The 22,311-nt window shown below is 43.2% G+C and overlaps 3 protein-coding genes across 5 annotated transcripts in view; 1 reads left to right on the top strand and 2 right to left on the bottom strand.

The window, feature by feature from the left end:
- The window catches only part of nudt2 (nudix (nucleoside diphosphate linked moiety X)-type motif 2), a 14,902-nt gene extending 13,341 nt beyond the window's left edge, over window positions 1-1,561 (bottom strand). The window contains exon 1 of one of the 2 annotated variants that reach the window (XM_026347607.1): window positions 1,391-1,561. The gene's annotated coding sequence lies outside the window, so the exon portion shown is untranslated. Of the gene's footprint in view, window positions 1-855; window positions 923-1,390 lie in introns of those variants that run through there. The other variant, XM_026347608.1, reaches the window with a different exon arrangement.
- On the top strand, window positions 1,169-18,342 carry rhobtb3 (Rho related BTB domain containing 3). Of its 2 annotated transcripts, XM_026347600.1 has the most exons (13): window positions 1,169-1,306; window positions 1,577-1,808; window positions 2,667-2,859; window positions 4,419-4,576; window positions 4,731-4,839; window positions 7,837-8,032; window positions 8,176-8,372; window positions 12,281-12,390; window positions 13,722-13,827; window positions 14,515-14,688; window positions 16,971-17,137; window positions 17,472-17,568; window positions 18,217-18,342. In XM_026347600.1, coding segments are annotated over exons 1-13 (1,860 nt in total). In that variant the 5' UTR covers window positions 1,169-1,304; the 3' UTR covers window positions 18,336-18,342. The 2 variants fall into 2 exon arrangements, with proteins under 2 accessions (XP_026203385.1, XP_026203384.1); XM_026347599.1 differs by lacking the exons at window positions 16,971-17,137; window positions 18,217-18,342 and having other exon boundaries at window positions 17,472-17,872.
- On the bottom strand, window positions 18,059-21,514 carry glrx (glutaredoxin (thioltransferase)). Its single transcript, XM_026347610.1, has 3 exons — window positions 21,236-21,514; window positions 20,474-20,603; window positions 18,059-18,342 (listed from the first exon to the last, which is right to left on the bottom strand). Exons 1-2 carry the CDS (start codon window positions 21,440-21,442, stop codon window positions 20,490-20,492), a joined length of 321 nt encoding a protein of 106 aa, XP_026203395.1. The 5' UTR covers window positions 21,443-21,514; the 3' UTR covers window positions 18,059-18,342; window positions 20,474-20,489.
- Between the last annotated feature and the right edge of the window lie 797 nt (window positions 21,515-22,311).

Genomic DNA, 22,311 nt, shown 5'->3' with positions numbered 1-22,311 from the left:
CCACCACGACACACGCACCTGTCACTCAGACACTGTTGTTACTCAGACCCACTGTTGTCACTCCCGACACTGTTGTTTACTCAGACACTGTGTTACTCAGACACTGTTGTCCTCAGACACTGTTGTCACTCACCGCACTGTTGTTAATCAGACCCTGTTACTCGCACGGTCACTCCGACCACTGTTGTACTCAGGAACACTGTCACTCAGACACTGTGTACTCAGACTGTTGTACTCAGACACTGTTGTTACTCCGAGACACTGTCTCAGACACTGTTGCTTACTCAGACACTGTTGTTCACTCAGACACTGTTGTTACTCAGACACTGTCATCAGACCCTGTCATCAGCACTGTCACTCAGCACTCGCACTCAGACCTGTTGTACTCAGACACTGTTGATACTTCAGACACTGTTGTACCCGACACTGTTGTTACTCAGACACTGTTGTCACTCAGACACTGTTGTTAACTAGACACTTGTCACTCAGACACTGTTGTCCTAGACACTGTTGTCACTCCGACACTGTTTACTAGACACTGTCACTCAGACACTGTTGTTACTCAGACACTGTCACTTAGACACTGTTGATACTCAGACACTGTTGTCACTCAGACACTGTTGTCACTCAGACACTGTCACTCAGACACTGTCACTCAGACACTGTTGTTACTCAGACACTGTTGTCACCCAGACACTGTTGTCTTCTCTACTTTTCACCTTCTGTGTTAAATGCAATAAGGACACTGTTGTTACTTAGACAATGTTGTTACTCAGACATTGTCACTCAGACACTGTTGTCACCCAGCCCCCCTCTCTCTCTCTCTGTCCGGTTGTTATTTTTTTTACCACTGACACTTTCTTCTTTGTGTCGACGTCATTCCTTTGCTGTGGACCGAGGCTCGACCCTCTCCTCTCCACCGACTGACTGACAACTTGTTTGCCTCCCGCCGTCCATTCACCGTCCGTTCACCGTCCGTTCACCGTCCATGGGCGCTGCTGTTGACACACTCCGCTGCTCCGCCGGTCCGGCCGGGTCGTCGTGCGCCTCTGCGGTCGGTTCGGGACGGGTATCGGCATGGCTCCGCTTTTATGAATGAGTAGCGAGAAACGGGGGAAATGCGAGCGACTGCGAACCTCCCCAGCTGTCGGGCTCCCGGGGGCCCAGCCACCGATGAGAGGGATTAACGACGGAGCGGAGCCGCGGCTCGTTGCGGAAAAAGCCGAGTCTGACTGCAGACTGGCGCGGACACGCACCGGGAGGGGAACGGGCTCCACAGCGTAGAGCAGCGGAACAACAGCACAATGTAAGTTCCTCTGGACCCTGCTCCGGGTGCATGCTTTCTTTTTCCACAGTGTTTCTACTTGATAAATATAAATATTATACCCACCCAGGTGTAGGAAAGGCTTCCTCTCAGTCATTTTCAGTGACATAGCGGTGATGCACCGTCTCCGTGATAGACATGAATAATAAGGACCAGAGCGAAGACCGGCTTCCCCTCAGTGTTACCCCTGGATCTCCATCTGGCCTTGCGATGCCTCCATTCACTCTCAACCACAAGTTGTTTGGCTTACAGGTCCATCCACATCGTGGCTCTGGGCAGCGAGTGCCCCGGAGGAGTCGGGCCCGGGGAGGAGATCATGGGGCAGGGACAGCTGCAGGGAGGCCTGCTGTGGAGCTACCTGGGTCACGGAGCGATGGTGGGACCCTGCGACCTGGAGAGCAGCCTGCACAACCCGGCCTTCATGGAGTACACCTCGCGTGTGTTTGGAGACGTTACTGTGGTGGTTCGGGACTGTCCCAGTTGGGTAAGAGAGTGGTGGTGGTGGTGTGTGTGTGTGTGTGTGTGTGAGACAGAGTGGGGAAACCAGAGAGTGTGTGTCACAGATTCATACCAATATTTAGTTTGACACATTTTCCTCACCCATGTGTCCACTGGGCACATTGGAAGTGATCCTTAGAGTCCTCCCTGCTGGTGTGAGCAAATGAGACTTGATTTGCAGACAAACGTGGCAAAAACAGGTCATAATAAAAAAAAAAAGTGGTGTCACTCTGATGATTGTGACTGAGAAAGAGTGTCACTGATATGCTGTTCACTTCCAACTCCGCTTCTGTTCCTCAGCTGTACAACATTTCAAATTCCAAGGCCACTTGCCTTCCTGCACTGATTGCAGGCATAAAGGATGTCTGTTCTTCGGAGGATGCTATTTTAACATGCACTGAACAAAGAACCGATGAAAGAACTTTTGTTCTTAATAGCACAGGAATTTGAAGTGAGAGCGCTGTTATGGTTTTGGAGCAGCATTGTATGCGTCTCATAATGGGGCTGTCTAGCTCTGTCAGGGGTGGAGCTGGGGAATGTCTGTCAGTCTAATTTCACGTCTTTTTGTCTTTTTATTCAAATTGCTCAACACTCTTTGAAGTGTTTTTTCCTGTCTAATAGTATGAATCGGGCTTCTTTTAGAGCTGCTAGCCTCACACACTTCCTTGGGGCTAAAGTCTCATGAGCCATACTGAGGTATTTACTGTACACTTAGGGAGACTCAGAGGAGGAGGGTTACGTGAGGTGAGATTCGTGGCACAGCTTGGCACGTTGTTTCTCATACGTGTGTCCCCCTCTGACCTGTTACTGTTTGTTGTTGTTGTCTTTCTTCATGCCTTTCCAGGACTTGTTGGACAGCGACTGGGCCAGCGTACGGAAAGTTCTCGAGCAGGCAGACATCCTGGTCATTAAATATTCAGTCACTGACAAGCTGGCCTTTCAGCAGGTCAGAAACGGCTATGCTCCAAGACTCCGCCCGCTCCTGAGGCACTGGGGTGTACCTGTCATCCTGGTTGCTGTCGGAGCACGGCTGAATGGTGAGGACACTTTTGTCTTTTGTTTTTGTTAGATCCGGAGTGAGCGTAGCTTTGCCAACAGCGCCTCGACAACTGATGGCTCGTCTGACAACGTGTTGTATGTGAACAGTGGAGTTTGAGAGGCAACAAACACCCTCAGCCACTGATCTTGATACTTGGGAGTTTAGGGTTCATTTCCTGTTGCCTCAATTGTTTTGATTTTTGTGTCCTCTAGTGTGTCCTTGTAGCAATGAGGAGGATGCTCATGACTAAATCTCCTCTTGGCTGCCTTCAGGCTGTCAGCTCACACCCTTCCCTGCCAGAAACGCACCAAACAGCATATTTTTTGAACATTTTCACAGCTCACAGAGCAAGTGTACACACCAAAGTGCACTATAATAATAGTTTATCCCTTAAGTAGGACCGGGGCACTTGGGTGTAGCAAGCATTACCGGAGGCTGGTTAACACATTAGGCATTAGCTCACATGCATACCTACAGCTCAGTGAGTGTGCATACCATTTTGCAGACACACTGACCCTCGTCGAATCCAGACTCTGTAAACAAGTCTATCAAATGTACCAAGTTGTATTTTTAGCTCGCCTGAGATCCTGTCAGAGCTCTGCTGCAGCATGATCACAGTCGAAGTCAAGTCTTCGCTGGGAGAGGGAGGTAGAGAGAGGGAGTGAGTAGCTGCGAACTGGAGCCTTTGTTTGTGTTTTTGTTTGTGGCTGCCGTGAGTATTTTCATATTATCCCCTCCTGACTGCAGAGAATGACGGCTGTGCTCGGAGCACTTCCTGCTGCTCGACTTTAGACCACCTAAGGCACAGCTGTGACAGAGAGAGCGCTGCCGTACGTGCATTAACGCAGCCATTAAACCCGCGCTGAACGCAGCAGCACAGGCAGATTAATCCAAGTGCACGTACGCTCGCGCACACACATAACACTGATATGCCAAGTCACTGCCTGTCAGATGCTCACACACTCCTTTTTCTTCTGCCTCTCACAACACACACACACACACTGTACCTCCTTCTCTGTGTCATGAATGTTGGATGCTAACAGTATATTTTATCACATGCCTCAGCACTTAGCCGTATGTCCCTCTCATTCTACGTGGCTCTCTCCTCCTTCTTCCTGTCTTTCTGGAGAGTTTTTTTTGTCCTTCAAGCTAATCCCTCTAATTTTCTGTCTGTCCGCATGCTCACATGCCACAGTATGACAGGTCCCAGTACAAGTGCCACTCTAGATTTTACACATTTCATCTCACGAAGAGTATTTATGTTGCATATTCCTCATTTCAGGAGCCAGCGTCATCAGTCACAACAAAACAGAAAACAGCAATATTTTATATGCTTGATGAACCTTTACTGGCTGTCTACTCATAGATAGACTGGATGAATTCGTTTCCACGACATGTCTACACCACAAAACCGCCGGTGGCTGTGGGATCTGATTTTCGTTTAGTTTTGAGCTCCTCAAAAGTCCCGGGTGTGTTTAAGTCCAGCTAAAGTACATTACTTGTTCTGCTCTGTTGTGTTCATGCACTTCAGAGTTTAATTATCATCTGTGTGTGTAGATGAAGGCCCTCCCTGTACGTGTCCGTTGTGTGCGTCCGACTGGAGCAGCTGTGTGCCTCACAGCGAAGGTCTGCAGCTGTCCCGGGACCTGGGGGCCACCTACCTGGAGTTGCCCTCGCTCAACCACGTGTTTGTGGGACGCTACTTTGGCAGCGTGGTGAGTGGTGACACCATACAGGAATCAAACCATCATCAAACAACTTTAATGACAGCGGTGGAGTCAAACGTTTGCTGTTCCTGTGGTTGGAGCACATTGTGGTGATTTTTTTTCTTTCATTCTTATTATTCACTTCTCTTTTTCTGTTGTTCAGCTGGAGTACTTCATGATTCAGTGTCTGAAACACAAAGCTAAGGAGAGGCCAGAGAAGAGACGAGGAAATAAAGTGAACGAGCTTCGTCCCCCTCACTTAGAGCAACCAGGTCAGAGGCGTACTACTATATTTTATTCTGAATGAAATTTAGTTATTTTCTGTTGGTTCAGACAAAACAGAATATTTAACTTCATAAAATTTTAAATGGTTTTTATTTAATGGCGAATGTCATTTTAAATTTATGATAAATACCAATTAGAGTTGCTCACATACTGTGCAGTTTACAGTAAACATTCAGTCTGACTGGATTGTTTCTTCTTGAGTCTATAGCCATAAAAAGAGCTGAGCACAAAGGTTTTATCTGGATCAATATTCTCTGCTCCAAAGTGGAAAAGAGAGGAGAGACAAAGAGCTAGGTAGACTACTTTTATTCACTGACGTTTGAATCAATTTTAGACTGAGCTCTCTTCAGCGTCACACACAGCAACAACTGAGTTCAGTTTAGTGAATGTCATTATTGTGCTCATTTTAGTTTAGGGCTGCAACAAATAATTATCATCATTTATTAATGTGTAAAAAGTTAATGTCAAAATAATTAATTGATTTCAGATCACAGACTGTTTTCAGATTTCAGGGCATTCCAGTATTCACAGCTCAAGGTGACCTTTGTGGTTCTGTCTGATCAGCTGTCCAAAACTCAAGCATATGTAGTTTTCTATTTAAACAAAGATGTTTTCACAACTCTTTTCTCTTTTCCACATGGAAACGGAGATGGTTTACTGAAAAAAAAACATTACTCAAGAGGTGAATTGATAATCAAACCTTTGTCAGTTAATTAGAGACTATTTAAGTCGAATTAAGGTTCAAAACAAGATTGAACTCATGTTAAAAGTTTGTATCTTCTACTAGCACCAAGAATGAAGATTTATTGCAGAAACCAATCAGCTTCTGCGAACACAAAGTGCTAATTATGAGGGGAGGGATAAATGAGCATGCTGATCATGATCTAAACAAACTAAAGCTCACTGAAACACAAAATTTGAACTAAATGTGAAAGAAACATACCTCACATGCTTTGTAATAGACTGCACTGGTCCTGTGTCTTAATGTTCCACGTTTTTAGACTGTGGAACACTTTCTACTAATTGTCTAAAAGACAGCATGATTAAATCTGCCAAACCTAATTGATGGATATTGCTATAAGCTGAAAGCTTTTTGTGTGTTGAAATTACATAATTAAAGTTAATTTGGCTGAAAGCCCGACTCCCACAACACAGAAAGATCAAGGAGCATCATTTAATGTTGGAAAAGTGAGTCCAGTGAGAAGGGATTAACAGCTATGCTCCTGATGCTTTCTTCCTATTTCAGTATGCCATTTTCCCATGTTTTTATCTGGGAAGCATCTGATCATATTTAACACAAACGACCTTGTTAAACTAGTGTTAAATATTGATCTGACCACTTTGCTGCTGTGTGTCTAAATCTTAGGCAGTGACAGATTTTAGTCCTGCCAGAAAAAGGCAGTAGTGATGGAGGATTTATTGGTGCCTGTCCAGCTTGACATACCTCTACGTATGGTGCAGCTTGCATTAAATATGACACCCACTGATTCAAAAGCAGCACTATTTTCCTGGCCAATCTGAGTTGCCATAAAAAAGTAGAATAGGGTGATTATGGCGGTGATTAGATGCAGTGTGTGTTAAGCACAATGCCACAAAGCCACAATAATAGCAACAATGAAATAGGACAATGATTTGTGACATAGGAGACATTTAGGCAGCATATCCGAATCAATGAAAACAATAGTTAGAGTTTTGCATAGACAAAAAAGAAAAACTAACTCAGTTTGAGTACTGAGGAAACTGATTGTTGCAGTTTTTGCAAGTGGAGTACTTCAAATCAATCATCCAGCTGCTCCACAGTCCGTAGTCACCGTTGTCCATGTGCTGCGGGGCCAACCAAGCAAACACACTCCGTGTTTACAAAGCCACCCTGTTGTAGCACATGCACAATGAAGCCTACATGCCAGCATCAAAAAATTCGCTCTCTAAATGATACCATCACACATGCTGCACTTTGTTTCTGTCTGCGCTGTCTTTATCTGACAGTAGTGTCTGACAACAACACCTGGGGTTTCAAAGTTTACGCACCTTTAACAGTAGTTTCCACCCTTGGCCTTTACGCATGACTTCCTGCCAGTCGCTGAATTTTTAAAATAATATTATGTAGTGTAGGAGATGGAAAAACTAAATTCTTTGCAATCTTGTGAGAAATATTCATTTAAATGGATGGTCCCCCCAAAGTTTGGCACAAAGTGTTGAGCCACGACCCTTGCACAGACTGAGGATTTGTTGGAAGCTCTCTTTATAGTCAATCATTATGCCCTCAGCGGTTACAAGTTAACCTGCTAATTATGGAATCATTTAAAACTGTGTATATTTTAGTTAATATATCATATATTTTCATAACCCTTTTTCCCACAGTAACATTTTTTAATGTGTGGCAGACATTAACAAAAAACTATTAGATTAGTGAGTGACAATAGTGTAAACGTTTTCTTTGTACTTTTATCAGATAAATAAGCATTAAAACCAATTAATAATTCATACATTTAAGTTTTTAGAAAAAGTTTTTTAGAAAAGGCTCTTTTCTGTAAATTGGATTTAACAAACATACATATATAACATACAGTAACTGCTGTAAAGTCTCAGTTTTTGGTATGAAGTGCTCAAGGTTAAAACAAGGGTCTTGTCTGTTTCTTCACTAGACCACAATCCAGTGCCACAGCCTCAGGTTCTGTCTTTTCAGGTCTGTCTTTAGTGGAAAGACAAACATGTCTAGAAGCACTTTTTCTAACTGGAGAAACATGGCAGGGCATAACGTGACCTTGGTCTCCCTTTACTCTGTCTTCATGACTAAAAGGCCTTATTACACTGTTTCTGCCAACATCACTCTATCCATATACCTGGGGGTCAGAAAAAGGGGAAATCACAAGTAGAAGTAAATGGAAAAATAAGTTACAAGAGTCCTGGGGTACTTTGAACATAGCGAACCATTACTGTGCTCCTTTTCACCCTTTTTGCTACCTTGTCCTTCCTCCATTCAGCTCGTCTTCCACCTATTCGAGTGGAGGAGTCCAGCTTCTCCCAGGACATGCAGTGGTTGTTGGAGCGTGGCGTGCAGTTCGCCGATGTGGCTTTCTACGCCGGGGAGTCTGGGAAGGAACTGGGGTGGGCGCATGCGGCTGTGCTGTGTGCTGTCAGCCCATATTTCAGACAGCTGCTTCTTGGGCCTAAGACCAGGTAGGAGAGATATCAGCTCACTTACAGGATGGAGCTTAATGAGCTGTTTCGCCACCTGAGCCTGTAGCCAGAGGGAGCTCAGCTCTTCCTGTCTTCTTGCCACTGTATAGCATTTTGTTCTAACTTTGATCTCTGCTGCATAGGGAACGTCCACAGTCTCGCTGTGTTTGCAGAGAGCGAGATGGCGGCCCCCACTCGCTGCTCTCCACCTGGGATGGGGGGATTATTGATGACATGCCACGATCAGAGGGACATCTGACGGGACGTCTTTCTCGCCTGGTAGTGAAGGACCCCCTCCTATGTATGTGCTTGTGGGAGACTCTTATGTTCATTTACAGAGGTAAGAAACACACATACAACTGGGAAAAGTGTTTAAATATGTAGTTAATTTAACTTTTTCCACACCCACTGTTCCTTTAGTAAAATTGCAGATGCAATTCGTGGCAAATTATGACCAAAATGCCAGAAACTAGTTAAAAATGTCACATAGTTCCCATGAAAACCAGAGAGCTGTCTATGGGTGAAAAACAGGAAATAGTGAAGCTGAGAGAGGATGGAAAATTAATCAGAGCCATTGCACAAACATTTATCATAGCCAGTACAACTACATGAAATGCCCTGAAGAAGAAAGAAACCACTGGTGAACGAAGTAACAGACGTAACAGTTGGACTGAGAAAGACAACAGCAGTTGATGACAAAAACCTTGTGAGAGCTGTAAAGAAAAATCCTAAAACTCTAAAACAACTGTTAGTGATATCAACAACATCCTCCAGAGAGCAGGAGTGAAGGTATCACAATCTACTGTTCGCAGAAAAATTCATGAACAAAAGTACAGATGACACCAGAAGATGCAAACTACTCATTAGCAAGAAGAACAGGAAGGCCAGGCTGGCGTTTGGCAAAAAGTACAGAAATGAGCCTCAAAAATTGGAGACAAAGTTTTATTGATTGGTGAGACAAAGATGAACCTTTATCAAAGTGATGGAAAGGCTAAAGTTTGGAGAAAGACAGGATCTGCTCATGACCCCAAACATACAAGCTCAGTAGGTAAAAGCTGCTAAATTACTTCTGCATTAAAAGTTGCACAAACCTAAATCACAACAACAGGACAACTAACCCTACTAATTTAAACCTTGTGATTTCACTAGAGTGAGGTTGCCCAAACTTGTTTTGTGCCACCAGAAACTGGCATCAGTTGCACAGAAAGTGCCAAATAGCAAGTGGAGAGTTGGATATAAAGTGTGTCCAAAACAGCGGCCAACACTCAGAATCTGGACTCAGCTAGGATGCCTCTGTACTCCCAGCACACTACATGACTTCTGTGAAATGATGTGAATTTTCACTGTAGTTTTGATTGATGTTTCCTGTTTGTTATTAACTTTGACACTTGGTGCACTTTATGACTGGGGTTTAAATACAGATAACAGAGCTGGATTGACAACCACAGTGTGGGAACTCCACTCCCCAACAGCACTGACTTTTTTCCGAATGATTTAGATGGGATGATTAATGTCTCCTGGCAGCAGAAGACAGTTTGCCTCTGATTGGGTCTCGTCCAATGTTCCATTACCCTGGGGAACAGAAATCAAACTGAAAGTGCTTGATAGTAAGCAACTGTAATATTTTAATCTGGGACCTGATCATTCATTGTTTAGCAGTGTGATCTTGCACTGTTTTCTTAACCCACATTTGTACTCGATGCCTCAGGCCACTTATCTCTTTTATCCAGCTCACTTCTGGTAAACATCATGGACATCAGCCAGGACGAATTGGTACACTGAGCAACGTCTTTGCAGAAACTGAACGTCTATCATTTTGATGGCTAATGGGATTAGCTGGTGGAATCTGTCTCTGAGGCCTATTACAGTGGCCTTGTATTTAAATGTGGTAAAACTGTCATCTAAAATCATTTTAGTCCTATAATAACATGAATACAAGCCTATGCAGGCATGAAAACAGAAGCCAAAACATTTGCAGATGTTGTAAATTGTGAAGCTTCTATCCAAAATGTTCCCCCTTAACTTGAACAGACTTTTGATACACTCTGTGACTTGAATGCCGCAATGAAAATCTTCTGAGTCCGTGGCTTAGAGTCTGCAGTGCTGTGCTTGCTGCATGTTAGATCACAGCGCCAGGGCATGCCAGCGCTTCATCACAGGCTGCTGGACATGCAGGAGTCCTCACGGCAAAAAGCTGGACTAACATGTGATTCATGGCTGCCTCTTAACATGTATGTGAGCAGCGCTGACAGACTGAATGAACAGACATGTAAACACACACTCACATACACACATTATCACCAGAGGCAGACACACAAACACAGGCACTGGTGAAGGGTGAGCGGAGAAGGAAGGAAGATTATAGGGTTAGACTGAATCTCTGTGAGTGACTGTATGAATAAGAATAACACGGACAAAGCAGCGTATATTTTCACATGCATCTACAAGTCCCCGTGTGGACCTTTTTTTTATTATTTTTTTTGCTCTTAGAGTAAGAGATGAGAAAGATGGGGGAATCAACGAGTGGAAAATTGTGACTAGGGTGAAAAACAAGAGTGGTGGGACGTGAGGGTGAGAGAGGGGGTGGAGTGCAAGGTGCTGCTTTTCTGTATTTTTGTGAGATAACGTGATGGAGAGAGAGCGTTTGGGTGAGATGGGCACTAAAGCACACTGTTAGTGTGTGTGTGTGTTTAGTTGAGAGCAGCGGGAAGAGGAACTTGTGTGCACGTGCCGAGTTGAATACGAATGTCACGTTTCCGTAAAACACTGCAGGGAGACACAGTTAAGTCTTGTGGAAAAAAATGACTAATGGTAATCTTCAACGTAGTGCGTCCTAACCCTAACCCTTCTCATACGTGTGCATACTGTATTAATATGTTGTTGTGTTTTTTTATTGGCTCACACTACGTGGTTACGTGCCCTTTCTGCCCACAGAAACATTGTGAGTAAATTATGCCAGTGTTTGACAGGACAAACATCCTCTGCTCACAGAGCACTTCCAGTGATTTGTCAGTTGCAGCTCATTTTTATTGTGGCTAAGCAGAACACATTTCCATAACAATATCATGTCTGTGTAAACGCACAGCGGCACTCTCGTGGATTATTCCTCGCTTGGGGTTTTTTGTCACTTGAGTGTGTGTGTGGACAGTCGCAGAGGCTGTGACTCTGCCCGCGTGATGTTAACACGGTGAGACTCCGTCTCCTTGTGTAAAATACTGCTGAATTTGTCACCGCTTTGCTTTTGTGTGTTTATATGCATGTTTAGCACATGTAATAAATCTGTGTGTGTTTGTGGTCATCCAGACCTTATTTCTTTACTGGTTTTTGTGTTTGTTAGCGTTTGGCATAAGTTAGGTTCAGCGATGGCTGGTTTTTGGTGTCTGGCTACATCATGTGTCAGCACTAAGCTCCTGAGCTAATCTCTCACACTGCCTATGAGGTGTCTGTGCTGTGTGCCATTATCCGGCACTGGGTGTTGAGGTAATCCCTCTATCTGCCGAAATACAGTCATTATGAACTAATGATGAACTAAATCCTGTCCCGTCTAGCTCCCTTCTTTCCTCCACAGCATTTTTAATGTCCCGGTAAGACGCACTGCTCTACACCAATCAAGCTTTAGGGCTGTGTGGGCTTTCTAAAGTGAATTAAAGCACTAACAGTGTTTTCTAGCAGTGCTGCATATTGAATGTTTCTATTTCACATCATTTCTGACATCAACTTTGTGTCACAGCCTAAATTCCTTTTGTCCTGTTTGTTGTTTGTATTTCAAAACGTGATGCCCTTAGTTCCCTTGTAGTGCAAACACTGATTTCACCTTACATATTTTATTATTATTTGTATTTCGCTGACATTACTTTGTTGAAACTTGAAATGTTTTTGTCAAAGTCTCCAACTTTTATTGAGCAGGATTGATTTATAATGTCAATTAAAAGGATAAAACATCCACAGGGGCGAATACTTTTCATAGGCACTGTATCACTGTGAGCATGTTACCAGTCTAATTAGCATTTAGCTGAAGTACAGCCTCACAGGCTCGCACTGGGCGTCCCACCCATGGCCGCCTTACATTATATAAGCAGACAAATTTTAGAACAAGCCACCTTTGTCAGAAACGGGAACTGAATGTTTGGTGTAAGGTACGTGGGTGGTCAGATCACTGCGCCAGCTACAAAAGAGTTTGCCTCTGTGTTTCTGTAAGCCCCACTGTTGTGGGTCCATAGACTCAGTGTTTTTGTGGATGTTTTGTAGGAGCGTGGGAGTGGGAGCACCTCCAGGAGGCTCTTGAGGAGAAGCTGAAGAATTCGCTGGCTGTTGCTCAGCTTATGGATCGCATACGATCTCTCATCGGCAGAGACAGGGTGAGGTCTTTAGTGTTTCTTTCTTTAATACACATTTTGTGTATATATATATATATATATATATATATATATATATACACACAAAATATCTACTTTCTTGTTCTTTGAAAGTAAAAACACGTGTTTTTGTAGTTGCAGACTTAACAGCGGCCTAATTTACAAGAGCTTGTTTAGAAACAGCACAGTAATAATGTGGCTATAATTAGCATATTTACATAATTACTCCCCACAGTCACCTCTCACATACTGTGGGAGTTAACGCGAAAAAAAACAAGGGATGCTCTCAAAGAAGCAGACGTGCAACACAACATATGTGAATATTTCATGATGGACGTCAACCATGAAATCCAACACGATGACAAAACCTGCACTGCCACATCTGTGATATGTTATATCTATTTAGAGAACGTGAGGTGGCCCCATGTAATAGGCAGCAGACTTTAACATTTAGAGAGAGATCAGCAGATATGACATGGCTGCGTCTGACAAGCCCTTGGCAGTGTGCCTGGTCTACCAACCCATGTGGATACAACTAGGTCTTCTACCTAAGGCGCTGTTGAGACAAGCTGACACGACGGCTGGGCCACTTTAACAGGATGAGACACCCTAATGTCCCGTCATGAGTTGATCTCGTCCTCTGCAAACACCTCTGGGCTGTCTCACTATGTGAGACCTGCAGAATTTTATTTTCCATAAGCTTTGCATTGATTTACAAAATCAAAGAGGCTTTATTCTGTTGCTGTCTCCACTGAAGACCCTGTGTTTGCTGATTGCTCCCTCTGCAGCAGAGCAGTGTGAGAATATGGAGTTCTTTGTGCTTCAGTTGACCGAGAAAGGTCATGCAGTGGTAATGGGATGCTTTGATGACACTCATTTGTGGACTTAACACAGCAACACGTGCACATTCACTCTAAAAGGAGACTGACAGCCTTTTCTATGCAACTAATTCCACTTGGGATACTTCGCAGTATACTGGACATACTGTGTACATGCACCGTAGTATGCGTCAGGAAACGGCTTAAATGAGCAGGAATGTGTTAATAAACAGACAGTTTGGACGGCCCTCTGGTTCTCAGTCTGTTCTCTGTGTTAGCCAGTTCCATCATGTTGTTCTTGGCATTGCAGATCAAGTATGTTTGGGTAGTGCTAAGCAAGACTGGCAGAGAGCCATTTGTATTCCACAGGGGTGGTGGGATGGATGCGCAGAATGGCAATTGTGCTGGAAACTTGTACCTGACATTCTGCAGAGGAGTCTTAACTCTGTGTCTGAATCTGTGGTTTCTTCCCCACCTGTTTCCTGTTTCTGTGTGTGTGTGTCTGTGTCTGTGCAGGGCCTCAGGGACACCCCAAGCGTGCGTGCAGCCCAGCTCGGCCCCCAGACTCTTGTCAACCTCTTCAATTCTCCGCTTTACTCGGACGTCATCTTTATGGTGCAAGGTGGGTTCATGCTGATTTGTTAGGCATACGTACATACTCGCAAATGCATGCACTACCCCACAGCAGCAGACGGTCACATTTTATTAGCTGTGATTAAATTATGATCTCAGTCCCGGGCACGGTCATCCATTTGAAGACAAAATAAGATAAAATGGTCAGCGTGATGCACTACCTTCCGTTCCTGTCATGTTTCATCTTGCCAAAAAGCATTTCCATTCGCCGTATTTAGCTCTTTCTCTATTAAAGGATAAAACAGGGAAATCCAGAATAATGCCCAAATCCTCTGCTTATCAATATTTATGTCAGTGCAATGAGATTTTCTTGTCCTTGAACATCTGAGCTGTGAGTTCAAGTCTTGAAGGTCACAGAGAAGAGTATTCTGTGCATCTCTGGAGTGTGGTGGGAGCTGTCATTGGCTAACAGTGGCACTTATTTATACATTATACTTAATTATATCTTGTGCCCAGGCTGTACTTGCTACCTCGTAATTTGTAAGGCCTATTATGACGGATTATCACTTGTAACCAATACTTCAATGATCAGTCAAATCATTGTTTGACATATAGGAGCCTACATTAGTTATGTTTTTTTAATTCTCTCTGTCATTGTAATTTCTCACATCTTTGGGACTTTCCCAGGCGCCACTGTGAAATTCTAAACCTAGAGGTTAATGTCTGTCTGTCCTAGGGAGTGTATTGCCAGCCCATAGGGCGGTGCTGGTGGCACGCTGTGACGTCATGGCGGCCATGTTCAGTGGGAAGTACGCGGAGGCCCGGAGTCGAGTGGTGCCCATCCACGGAGTCTCCTCAGATACCTTCTTGTCTTTTCTGGAGTACCTCTACACTGACTCCTGCTGTCCTGGTGAGTTTACTGCACACAACCCAGACATATACCTCTACAGCAGATTATACTTTAAACAGAGAACACATCTTCTGTAAGAGGACCAAACACAGGATTAGCATAGTATATAGTAGTGAAGGCCATCCCCTCCTCTTTATCGAAGGACCCATTAAATCCTGTAGCAGGTTTTGTATGGTGGTGTGATTGATTTCACTGGGAAACTCAGTATACGCACTCAATTGCCTGTAATTAGAGACAAGCTTGGAGACAAGAGCTTGAAACAGAAGGTTAGTTGAGATAAAAGTTGCTTTTCATCCCATGCATCTGACTAATAAAAAGACGACCTATTGAAAAACAATGCACCTTTGATGTAATTGTGATTTATCGTGGAAATTAGCAGCTATCCCAAATCAGAAAACACTTGAGAGTGGTACAGTAGGGAGTTCTCTAGGCCTTACTCAGTAAGCGCTGCCCAAAACAAAAGCACAGATGACAAGTCCCATCAACCATCTGTGTGACTGTAACATGCTGCCAGTGTCAGTCTCAGGAGGCGTGCGATGAACAGCACTGAGCTTAAAATTAAATTAGATTTGGTGATGACAAAATCAACCCGTGGCATCACCGCTTCGTCTGCTTTTAATGGTGCCAAACACGCCCCCAGACATGTTGTTGTTGTTGTTGTTGTTGTTGTTGTTGTTTTCCTCTTTCACTGACTTAGACACTGTGCTGTGACACGCTGCTAATTCTCTCTGGTCATGGGACTGATCAGTTCAGCACCTCACACAGACTTAAAGCTGCATCATTTTTATTTGAACACTCAAACAGTTAACTGTGCCTGAAAAATGAAAGCTTCACGGACGGATGCAGCTCTGTGCAGATTTCATACATATCATGTAAAATATATTTTGAGGGGGTTGTGGACTAAATCTTTTTCTACCCCTTAGTGGAAAAAGACATAAAGCAGTTTGAATGACAGCAGAAAGGAAAAGCTGCTTGGATTAGTAGATAATTACATATTCAGAAAGCACTAAAATCTGCTGTTTTTCCTTAATTATTAGATATAGCCATATTACTCTAAATTATAGTTACGGAATTACTGCATTAATTATAACATTGGCTGTCATCATCCTTTCCAGTATTGTTACATAATGAACTGCTGAATAGACAATGTAAAGCTTCAGAACAGTCTTATGAATAAGCAGATCTCTGCAGCTGATGATCCCCTTATTCTGTGGCATGTGATATTCTGATTAAAAAAAAATGTAAACCAGGAAAACCTGCGAAGAGGGCTAAATAAGCTGTTTTCAGAGCTACAGCTTCAGGTAGAGCCATGGAAATTTAAAACGAAAGCCATGAAACAGCTCCAGAGGCTGCAGCCGCTGCACCGTTACGTAACACCTCAACACTCAAGGTCACAGCAAGGTAACTTGAACAAGAGCAACGCAATCAAAAGGGATATCACACAATCAGGATATATCACTCCAATAACTACTTTGTGACGGACATACTGCTGCACGTGATAGTAGAAGACTCATTTGTATGTTTTTGGGCGATTGTGCAACCAAACAGAACGACAGCTGCTCAGCTGACGGAGTTAGAGAATCAGTGTTCAGAAGAGACAGTGAAGGATGCTGAAGGTGGCGTTTGACTGATATAAGTGACAGCAGTCAGGTTACATCAGGTGCAGTGTTTTTCTGACATTTTCACATTACATAATAAGACTGACAGTACTCCGTGAAAATGCAATTCGAGAGCTTGGATTGAGCAAAATGCTTTGCTTTCTTAAAGAGGTTCGGCTCTCGAGCTTTAGTCGAGTCTTTCCATCTGCATTTACATGGGATCATGTTTCTGTTCTGTTTTGATCTCCACCAACTCGAGTTTAACAAGTTTTTATTTAGCTAAATCCTGACTTTTTTTTCATTGAAGGTCCAGCGTTCAACCAGATCTGCGTACCCTTTACTATGTTTGTGCAGCTACAGGTTGTGTTACCTTATACTTTATGTGACTGATGTAAGGCAATGCAAGCATAATTTATTCATACAGCAAGTGTCAGGCCAAGAGGGAGCTTAGTGCTTCAGTAGTAGTCTTCAATTCTTTGTGTGAAACAGAAACACAAAATGTTATATGTTTGTTTCAAGCTTCAGGGTGCCTATGTTCCAATTCCATTAAAGAAAAACCCCACACACTTTCTCACCTTCAGGGAACAGTTGGAAACCTTTTATTGTTTTGCAGTAGTGATGTATGTTCAACACACAGTGCACGTACAGGATGTCACACAGCCTTGTGTGTGTTTGTGTATCCAGCTAGTGTTCTGCAGGCCATGGCCGTGCTTGTCTGTGCTGAGATGTACCAGGTGAAACGACTGCAGCACCTGTGTGAGGTCTGTGTGTGCGCTTACCTTCAGAGCATGCCCAGTAGAGAGCTGGCATCCACAGGTATCAGCGTTGTGCGGCTACTCCGCAGAGCAAAGGTCAGTGCAACGTTACATACAGTTAAAGCCAAAATTATTACTATTATGAAACCAAACAAACCCTTTCACTTGAAGTCATTTAAAAAGATAAAGGTTAATAGAGAAGATGAAGATGAACGAGATGAACCATGCACTGCTCTGCTACATGACACCTCCATCCGCTGACAAAATACAAATGCTTAGTATGAAATACACAGACTAACATTTCTCTTGATATTGATCTTTCAGCTTGCTGCACCACTCGATGTGCACGAGATGACAATCTGCTGAAAAGCACGAGTTCTCAGTAGATAATGTAATGCGGCATGTTTTGTGTGTTTCACTTGATTGACAGTGTCACAATGCAGAGCAGCTGTATATCTGGCTCCTCCACTTCATTGCCAACAACTACCTAATCTTCAGTCACAAGCCTGACTTCCTGGAGCTCTCAGGTCAGTGTGTGAATTTTGAAACAAATGTCTGACCATTTTAAATGGGCCTTAATGGCTAAATGATGGTTATGCAAACTAAAATGGCTGATCACTCATAGCAAAATGTAACTGGGTTCTGCTGTGGAGGGAGTTTCAGATATGTAGGTTAGGCGGCATCTGTTTCAGATAAACGCTGAGTGTCAGGCTTCTTGTTTCTCTCCCCAAAGACCAACACTGCACAGAATACACGAAGTGTACTAACAGTGTACACTAATGAATCGTGAATTATACATGAAACATTATCAACCACCTTGTGAGTCGATCACTTTATAGGTGTGGGGCTCAAGCATGGTTATAGACACTCTGTATTTTATACTGTCCTGCCTTAAAGCTCAGGAGCTAGGGGTCAGACATGTGACCCTCAGGTTCATAACTCACTGCTCTACCAACGGAGCTACAGTTCTTCTAATTGGTATCAGTAGTGTAGTGAAAGCAGCTGAAGACAGATTCATTAACAGCAACATTTTTTCAGAATCAGCACAATTTATTGTCATACACACAAGACTCATTGGACGGGTACTGAAGGCCTTTCATTGCGTTCATGTAAACATTGCGATACATTTTCACTGTCCGTGTTTGTGTTACATCTTTGCGTTTATTTGATTCCAGATGAGGAGCGCGAGCAAGTGGAGAGGCTTCGCTGGCCGTCCCGGGGCTACTTGCAGGAGCTCAGCGAGTACCAGCAGCGGCGACGCAAACTACGCAAGTCCCGCTGCGTAGTCATGTGACCTACACCTGTGAGAATAGAGTAGAAGAGGAAGAAACAATGATGGGGCTGACTCTGAGGGACAAGGTTGAAAGACTGTAACCAACAGGACTGCATTGGTGAGCAGGTCTCTGCCGCTTAAGAAATAATGTGTGTCCTCTGCATAATGACTATTCAAACACTGGCAATACAGAACGACTGATCCTTTAAACCCAGTATGAATATCAAATGACTGTCTGTCCAGTAGCTAGAGGCTCTGTCGAGGACTATTTCTACTAGCTGATGGAAAATGGTGGATTTTGAAGAGGACTCAAAATGGTTGCATTGTAAGTAGAGATATAACAAATGACCACACATCTGTTGGAAACCAGGATCAAGCACCGACCATGTCAAACTGCAGTCAGGCGGCTTCAGGCTGAATACACAGGAAGGAAACTGCTGGACACACGGCTGCTCCATCTCACCACTGATGCACATGCTGCCCTGTCAGATCTAAAGAGTAAGGCCATGTAGACAAGCAGCATCTCTTAAGCTGAAAGAACCTTTGAGCTTCTAACTCCTCAGTAGCTCAGTGAGTTTTTCAGTTGAGTGGTGACCTACATTACCACCGAGCGCAGAGTGAGAAAGCGACGGGTGACGCTGCTGGTAGCACAGTCTTTCTTGTTTTCATCTGTAATCTAACAAACTGTGTTCAGCATTCAAGCAGGATCAGTTTAATTAATAATATCAATTCTTTCAGATCTATAATTCAACATTAGTGAGGGTCTCAGAGCCGGAGTGATTTCATTACCATGTGAGGTGGAATACATTTTGGTCATAGATTGTGTCAGATGAGGCCATCTCACTTTCACTGAGACATGGATTGAAAATAAAATCTCAAACTACTCATAGCCCGCATCCAATCCAAGTGCTCTGTGCACCAGAGTACAATAATCAATAATCAGTGGATTTTTAACCTTCATTTAAAACATGTAAGATGGACTTTTTACTATTTTCCTTTGCAGGTTAATATGAAATAATGTTGAAACTATTACTTATATATTTGCAATAACAACAGTAATGGTCTGTCTCTGTCTCACAAAAAAGCAAAAGCCCTTTGTAGCATTTACATGTGCAGAAGTTGGGAAAAAAAACATGCATATCATGACGATAAGTTGGTACACTAAAAACCAAAATGCCTCTGGCTGGATACACAATTTTTATTTTATTTTTTTATTTTGAGAAGTTGTTTTTAATCATAATGAGATTATGATTTATTGGTGCTGCACTTATTTTTGTAAACTAAACAGTATGTGGACATTATGATTTTTTTTTTTTTTTTTGTCTTTTCAGAATGGAGATAACCGGGCCGTATAGTTTGACAGTCTAATGTTTCACTGCTGTTTACTTTAAAAGGTGTAATAAATCACTATTTAAAAAAAAAAAAAAAAGGTGCAGGAAGACTTCAACTTCATTTGTCAAACCTTTAATGAAAGGAAAGCTCAATCAAAGATCAATAGTGACATTCTACTCTGGCCATTTTGTTTTATCAGTCAATAATAATCAACCAGCAGTATGTACATTTATTTATATGTAGTTGTGGCAGAAGAAGAACAGCAGGTTCAAGTACTCACAAGATTTCAACAGTGTACAGGCGATATCGCTACAAGTAGAGGTACAACTATATTACTATATTTACCCGATGCTGCATCACAGCAGTGAAAACCTGCGTCTAGTAAGAAGTCTTCTCATACACTCCAGTCTGATCTTACATGAGGAAAATAGCAGCTGAAACTCTCGACTGTGAAACTAAGTGGACCCCAGTGCTGCATCTACACCCAGTATGTGAAAACACAAAGGAGCCTCCACTAGGGCGAGTGGTGTGCGGAGTGTAGATAACCCCGAGTCTGACTTTAAATAAAGATGTGTTTTAGAATTAATATACCACAGACTCCATGCATGTGTGCTGTGTTCGGACATTGTGCTACAGGTTCATTAAGTGACTATCACAGTTTAATAAAAGGAAGATTAGCTTGTTATAGTCACAGAGGGTCACACTCACGGCACATCCTGACGCCTGTGAGGCTTTCACTTTATATGAATGTGTGTGAGACAAAGTGTATGAAAGATGCACTGTGTGTGTGTGTGTGTGTGTGTGTGTGTCTGTGCAGCGTCCTGTACCTTTTTCTGGAGCAGGTCACTGCAGGGCTCCAATAGACTGCAGCATGCCCTCCAGTTCACCACTGTTGTGAAGCGCCGACACGTCGCTGCCACCTCCAACACACTCCTCACCAATGAACACACGAGGGACCTGCGATCACATCAACACAAGAAAAAGCACATGAAGCAGGTGGTAAATATGAAACTACTGTTTTTAAATACCAAGGATACGCAAGGGTAGGCAATGTGATAATGCATGTTGTTAAACATCTGATTAACAATGTCTCCATCAGATCATCATCGGCTGCATTGCAAATCAATGCACTATTTAATTTAATAATTTGCCCACAACACATTTTCATAAACTTCACTACATCAGCTGTGCAGACACCTTTTGTTTCTTATCTACCACGTTGGGAAGACGTGGGATTGGTCCCAAACTGATCCTGCAGCAGGAGCCTCAAGGACCCCGAAACAACCCACTGGCAGGACCTCTCAGTGTTCAGAGACAGGAGGAGTGGAGACGGTCCAACATCCACACTAAACACACATCATACGAGTTGTGCAACCTTTAACTGAACAGTGCAACACATCGCTGCTGATTTCTTTCGTGCTCTTTAATGTGACCGTGACCCGGAAGTTAATGAAAACCATGACACTGCGCCTTTGTTTGGTTTTCTTTTGGTTCTTTAAGGAAGATATCATTTCACGGATACTTCACACAAACTCTTCAGACTTTTCATGCCACTCAAAGTGATTAGTTGACACTCCTGTCGCGTTTACCGTGCGGGATCCGGTCAGTTCCTGGAAATAGTCTTGCAGACTGTCCATGTCGCTGCGTCCACTTATATCGACGCTCTCCAAATGTCCCGGTTTGAACTTGTACTTGGACAAAACGTTTTCGGCCATAGTGCAGTAAGGACACGACGGCTTAATGAACAGCACCACCCTGTCTCCTTTGAGTTTCGCCTTGACAAACTGCTGCGCCATGTCGGTGAAACAAGTGATCGTGTGGAGGAGACAGAAGAGAAAAAGGAAAAGAGAGAAGTGAAGCGCAGATGTTTACTACTTACTGTAAGGGGCGGGGCCGGGCTCTCTTAAAGAGACACGCACACTCACTGCAGTCAGAACAGCTGACACGTTCACAGGGCTGCAGCTTCAGATGGAGGCTGACCAGAACACATCTGCATCCCAAATGTGCTGAAGTAGAGGTTTGTACACAGAAATACTCAAGTACTACAAAATACTACCTAAAGATACAGACAGTACATATGCATATGTATCGTGAACTGTTATAGTTGCAGGAGGCAACTAAGAAAATGACCTAATTCATCTAAAAAAGCGATGCACACAACAATATGCAAAGTCATTTGTCTCCCATTTACAACCAGTCACCCCAGTTTTTCAGCCAAAAAACTAAATGGATCCTGAATGCATATTATATAAACAGCTGTGGGATTACCTATGGAAGGCTTTGGATCAATGGGTCATATGAATCCTGTAACACAAAGCCGTATCAGGCCACTTTCAACATTTTAAAGTTCACATGTGGCTGGTGGTACCAAGAAAAATCAGGCAGACATATTTTACAAACATTTGAGATGTACCTGCAAATTCTAAACAATTACATTATGACTTTTTTTGTAATTTAATTCAAAAATCAAACTCTCAATATTATAGATTCATTGGAAGTTAAGTGAAACTATTAATAGCAAATGCTTGATCCAGCTCACAGATGAGGACAATTAAAAACCTGCTGCGCCTTTTCACTACTCTAGACACTTTCAAATCTTTGCTTTATTTTGTGAGACAGCTCTGACAGCTTCTGGTGTCCTGACATTAGAAAAACAACATCCAAC

The sequence above is a fragment of the Anabas testudineus genome, chromosome 5, assembly GCF_900324465.2.
Source record: "Anabas testudineus chromosome 5, fAnaTes1.2, whole genome shotgun sequence".
Classification (NCBI taxonomy): domain Eukaryota; kingdom Metazoa; phylum Chordata; class Actinopteri; order Anabantiformes; family Anabantidae; genus Anabas; species Anabas testudineus.
Note: the sequence above shows the minus strand (reverse complement) of the source record. Positions and strands in the feature narration are given on the sequence as shown.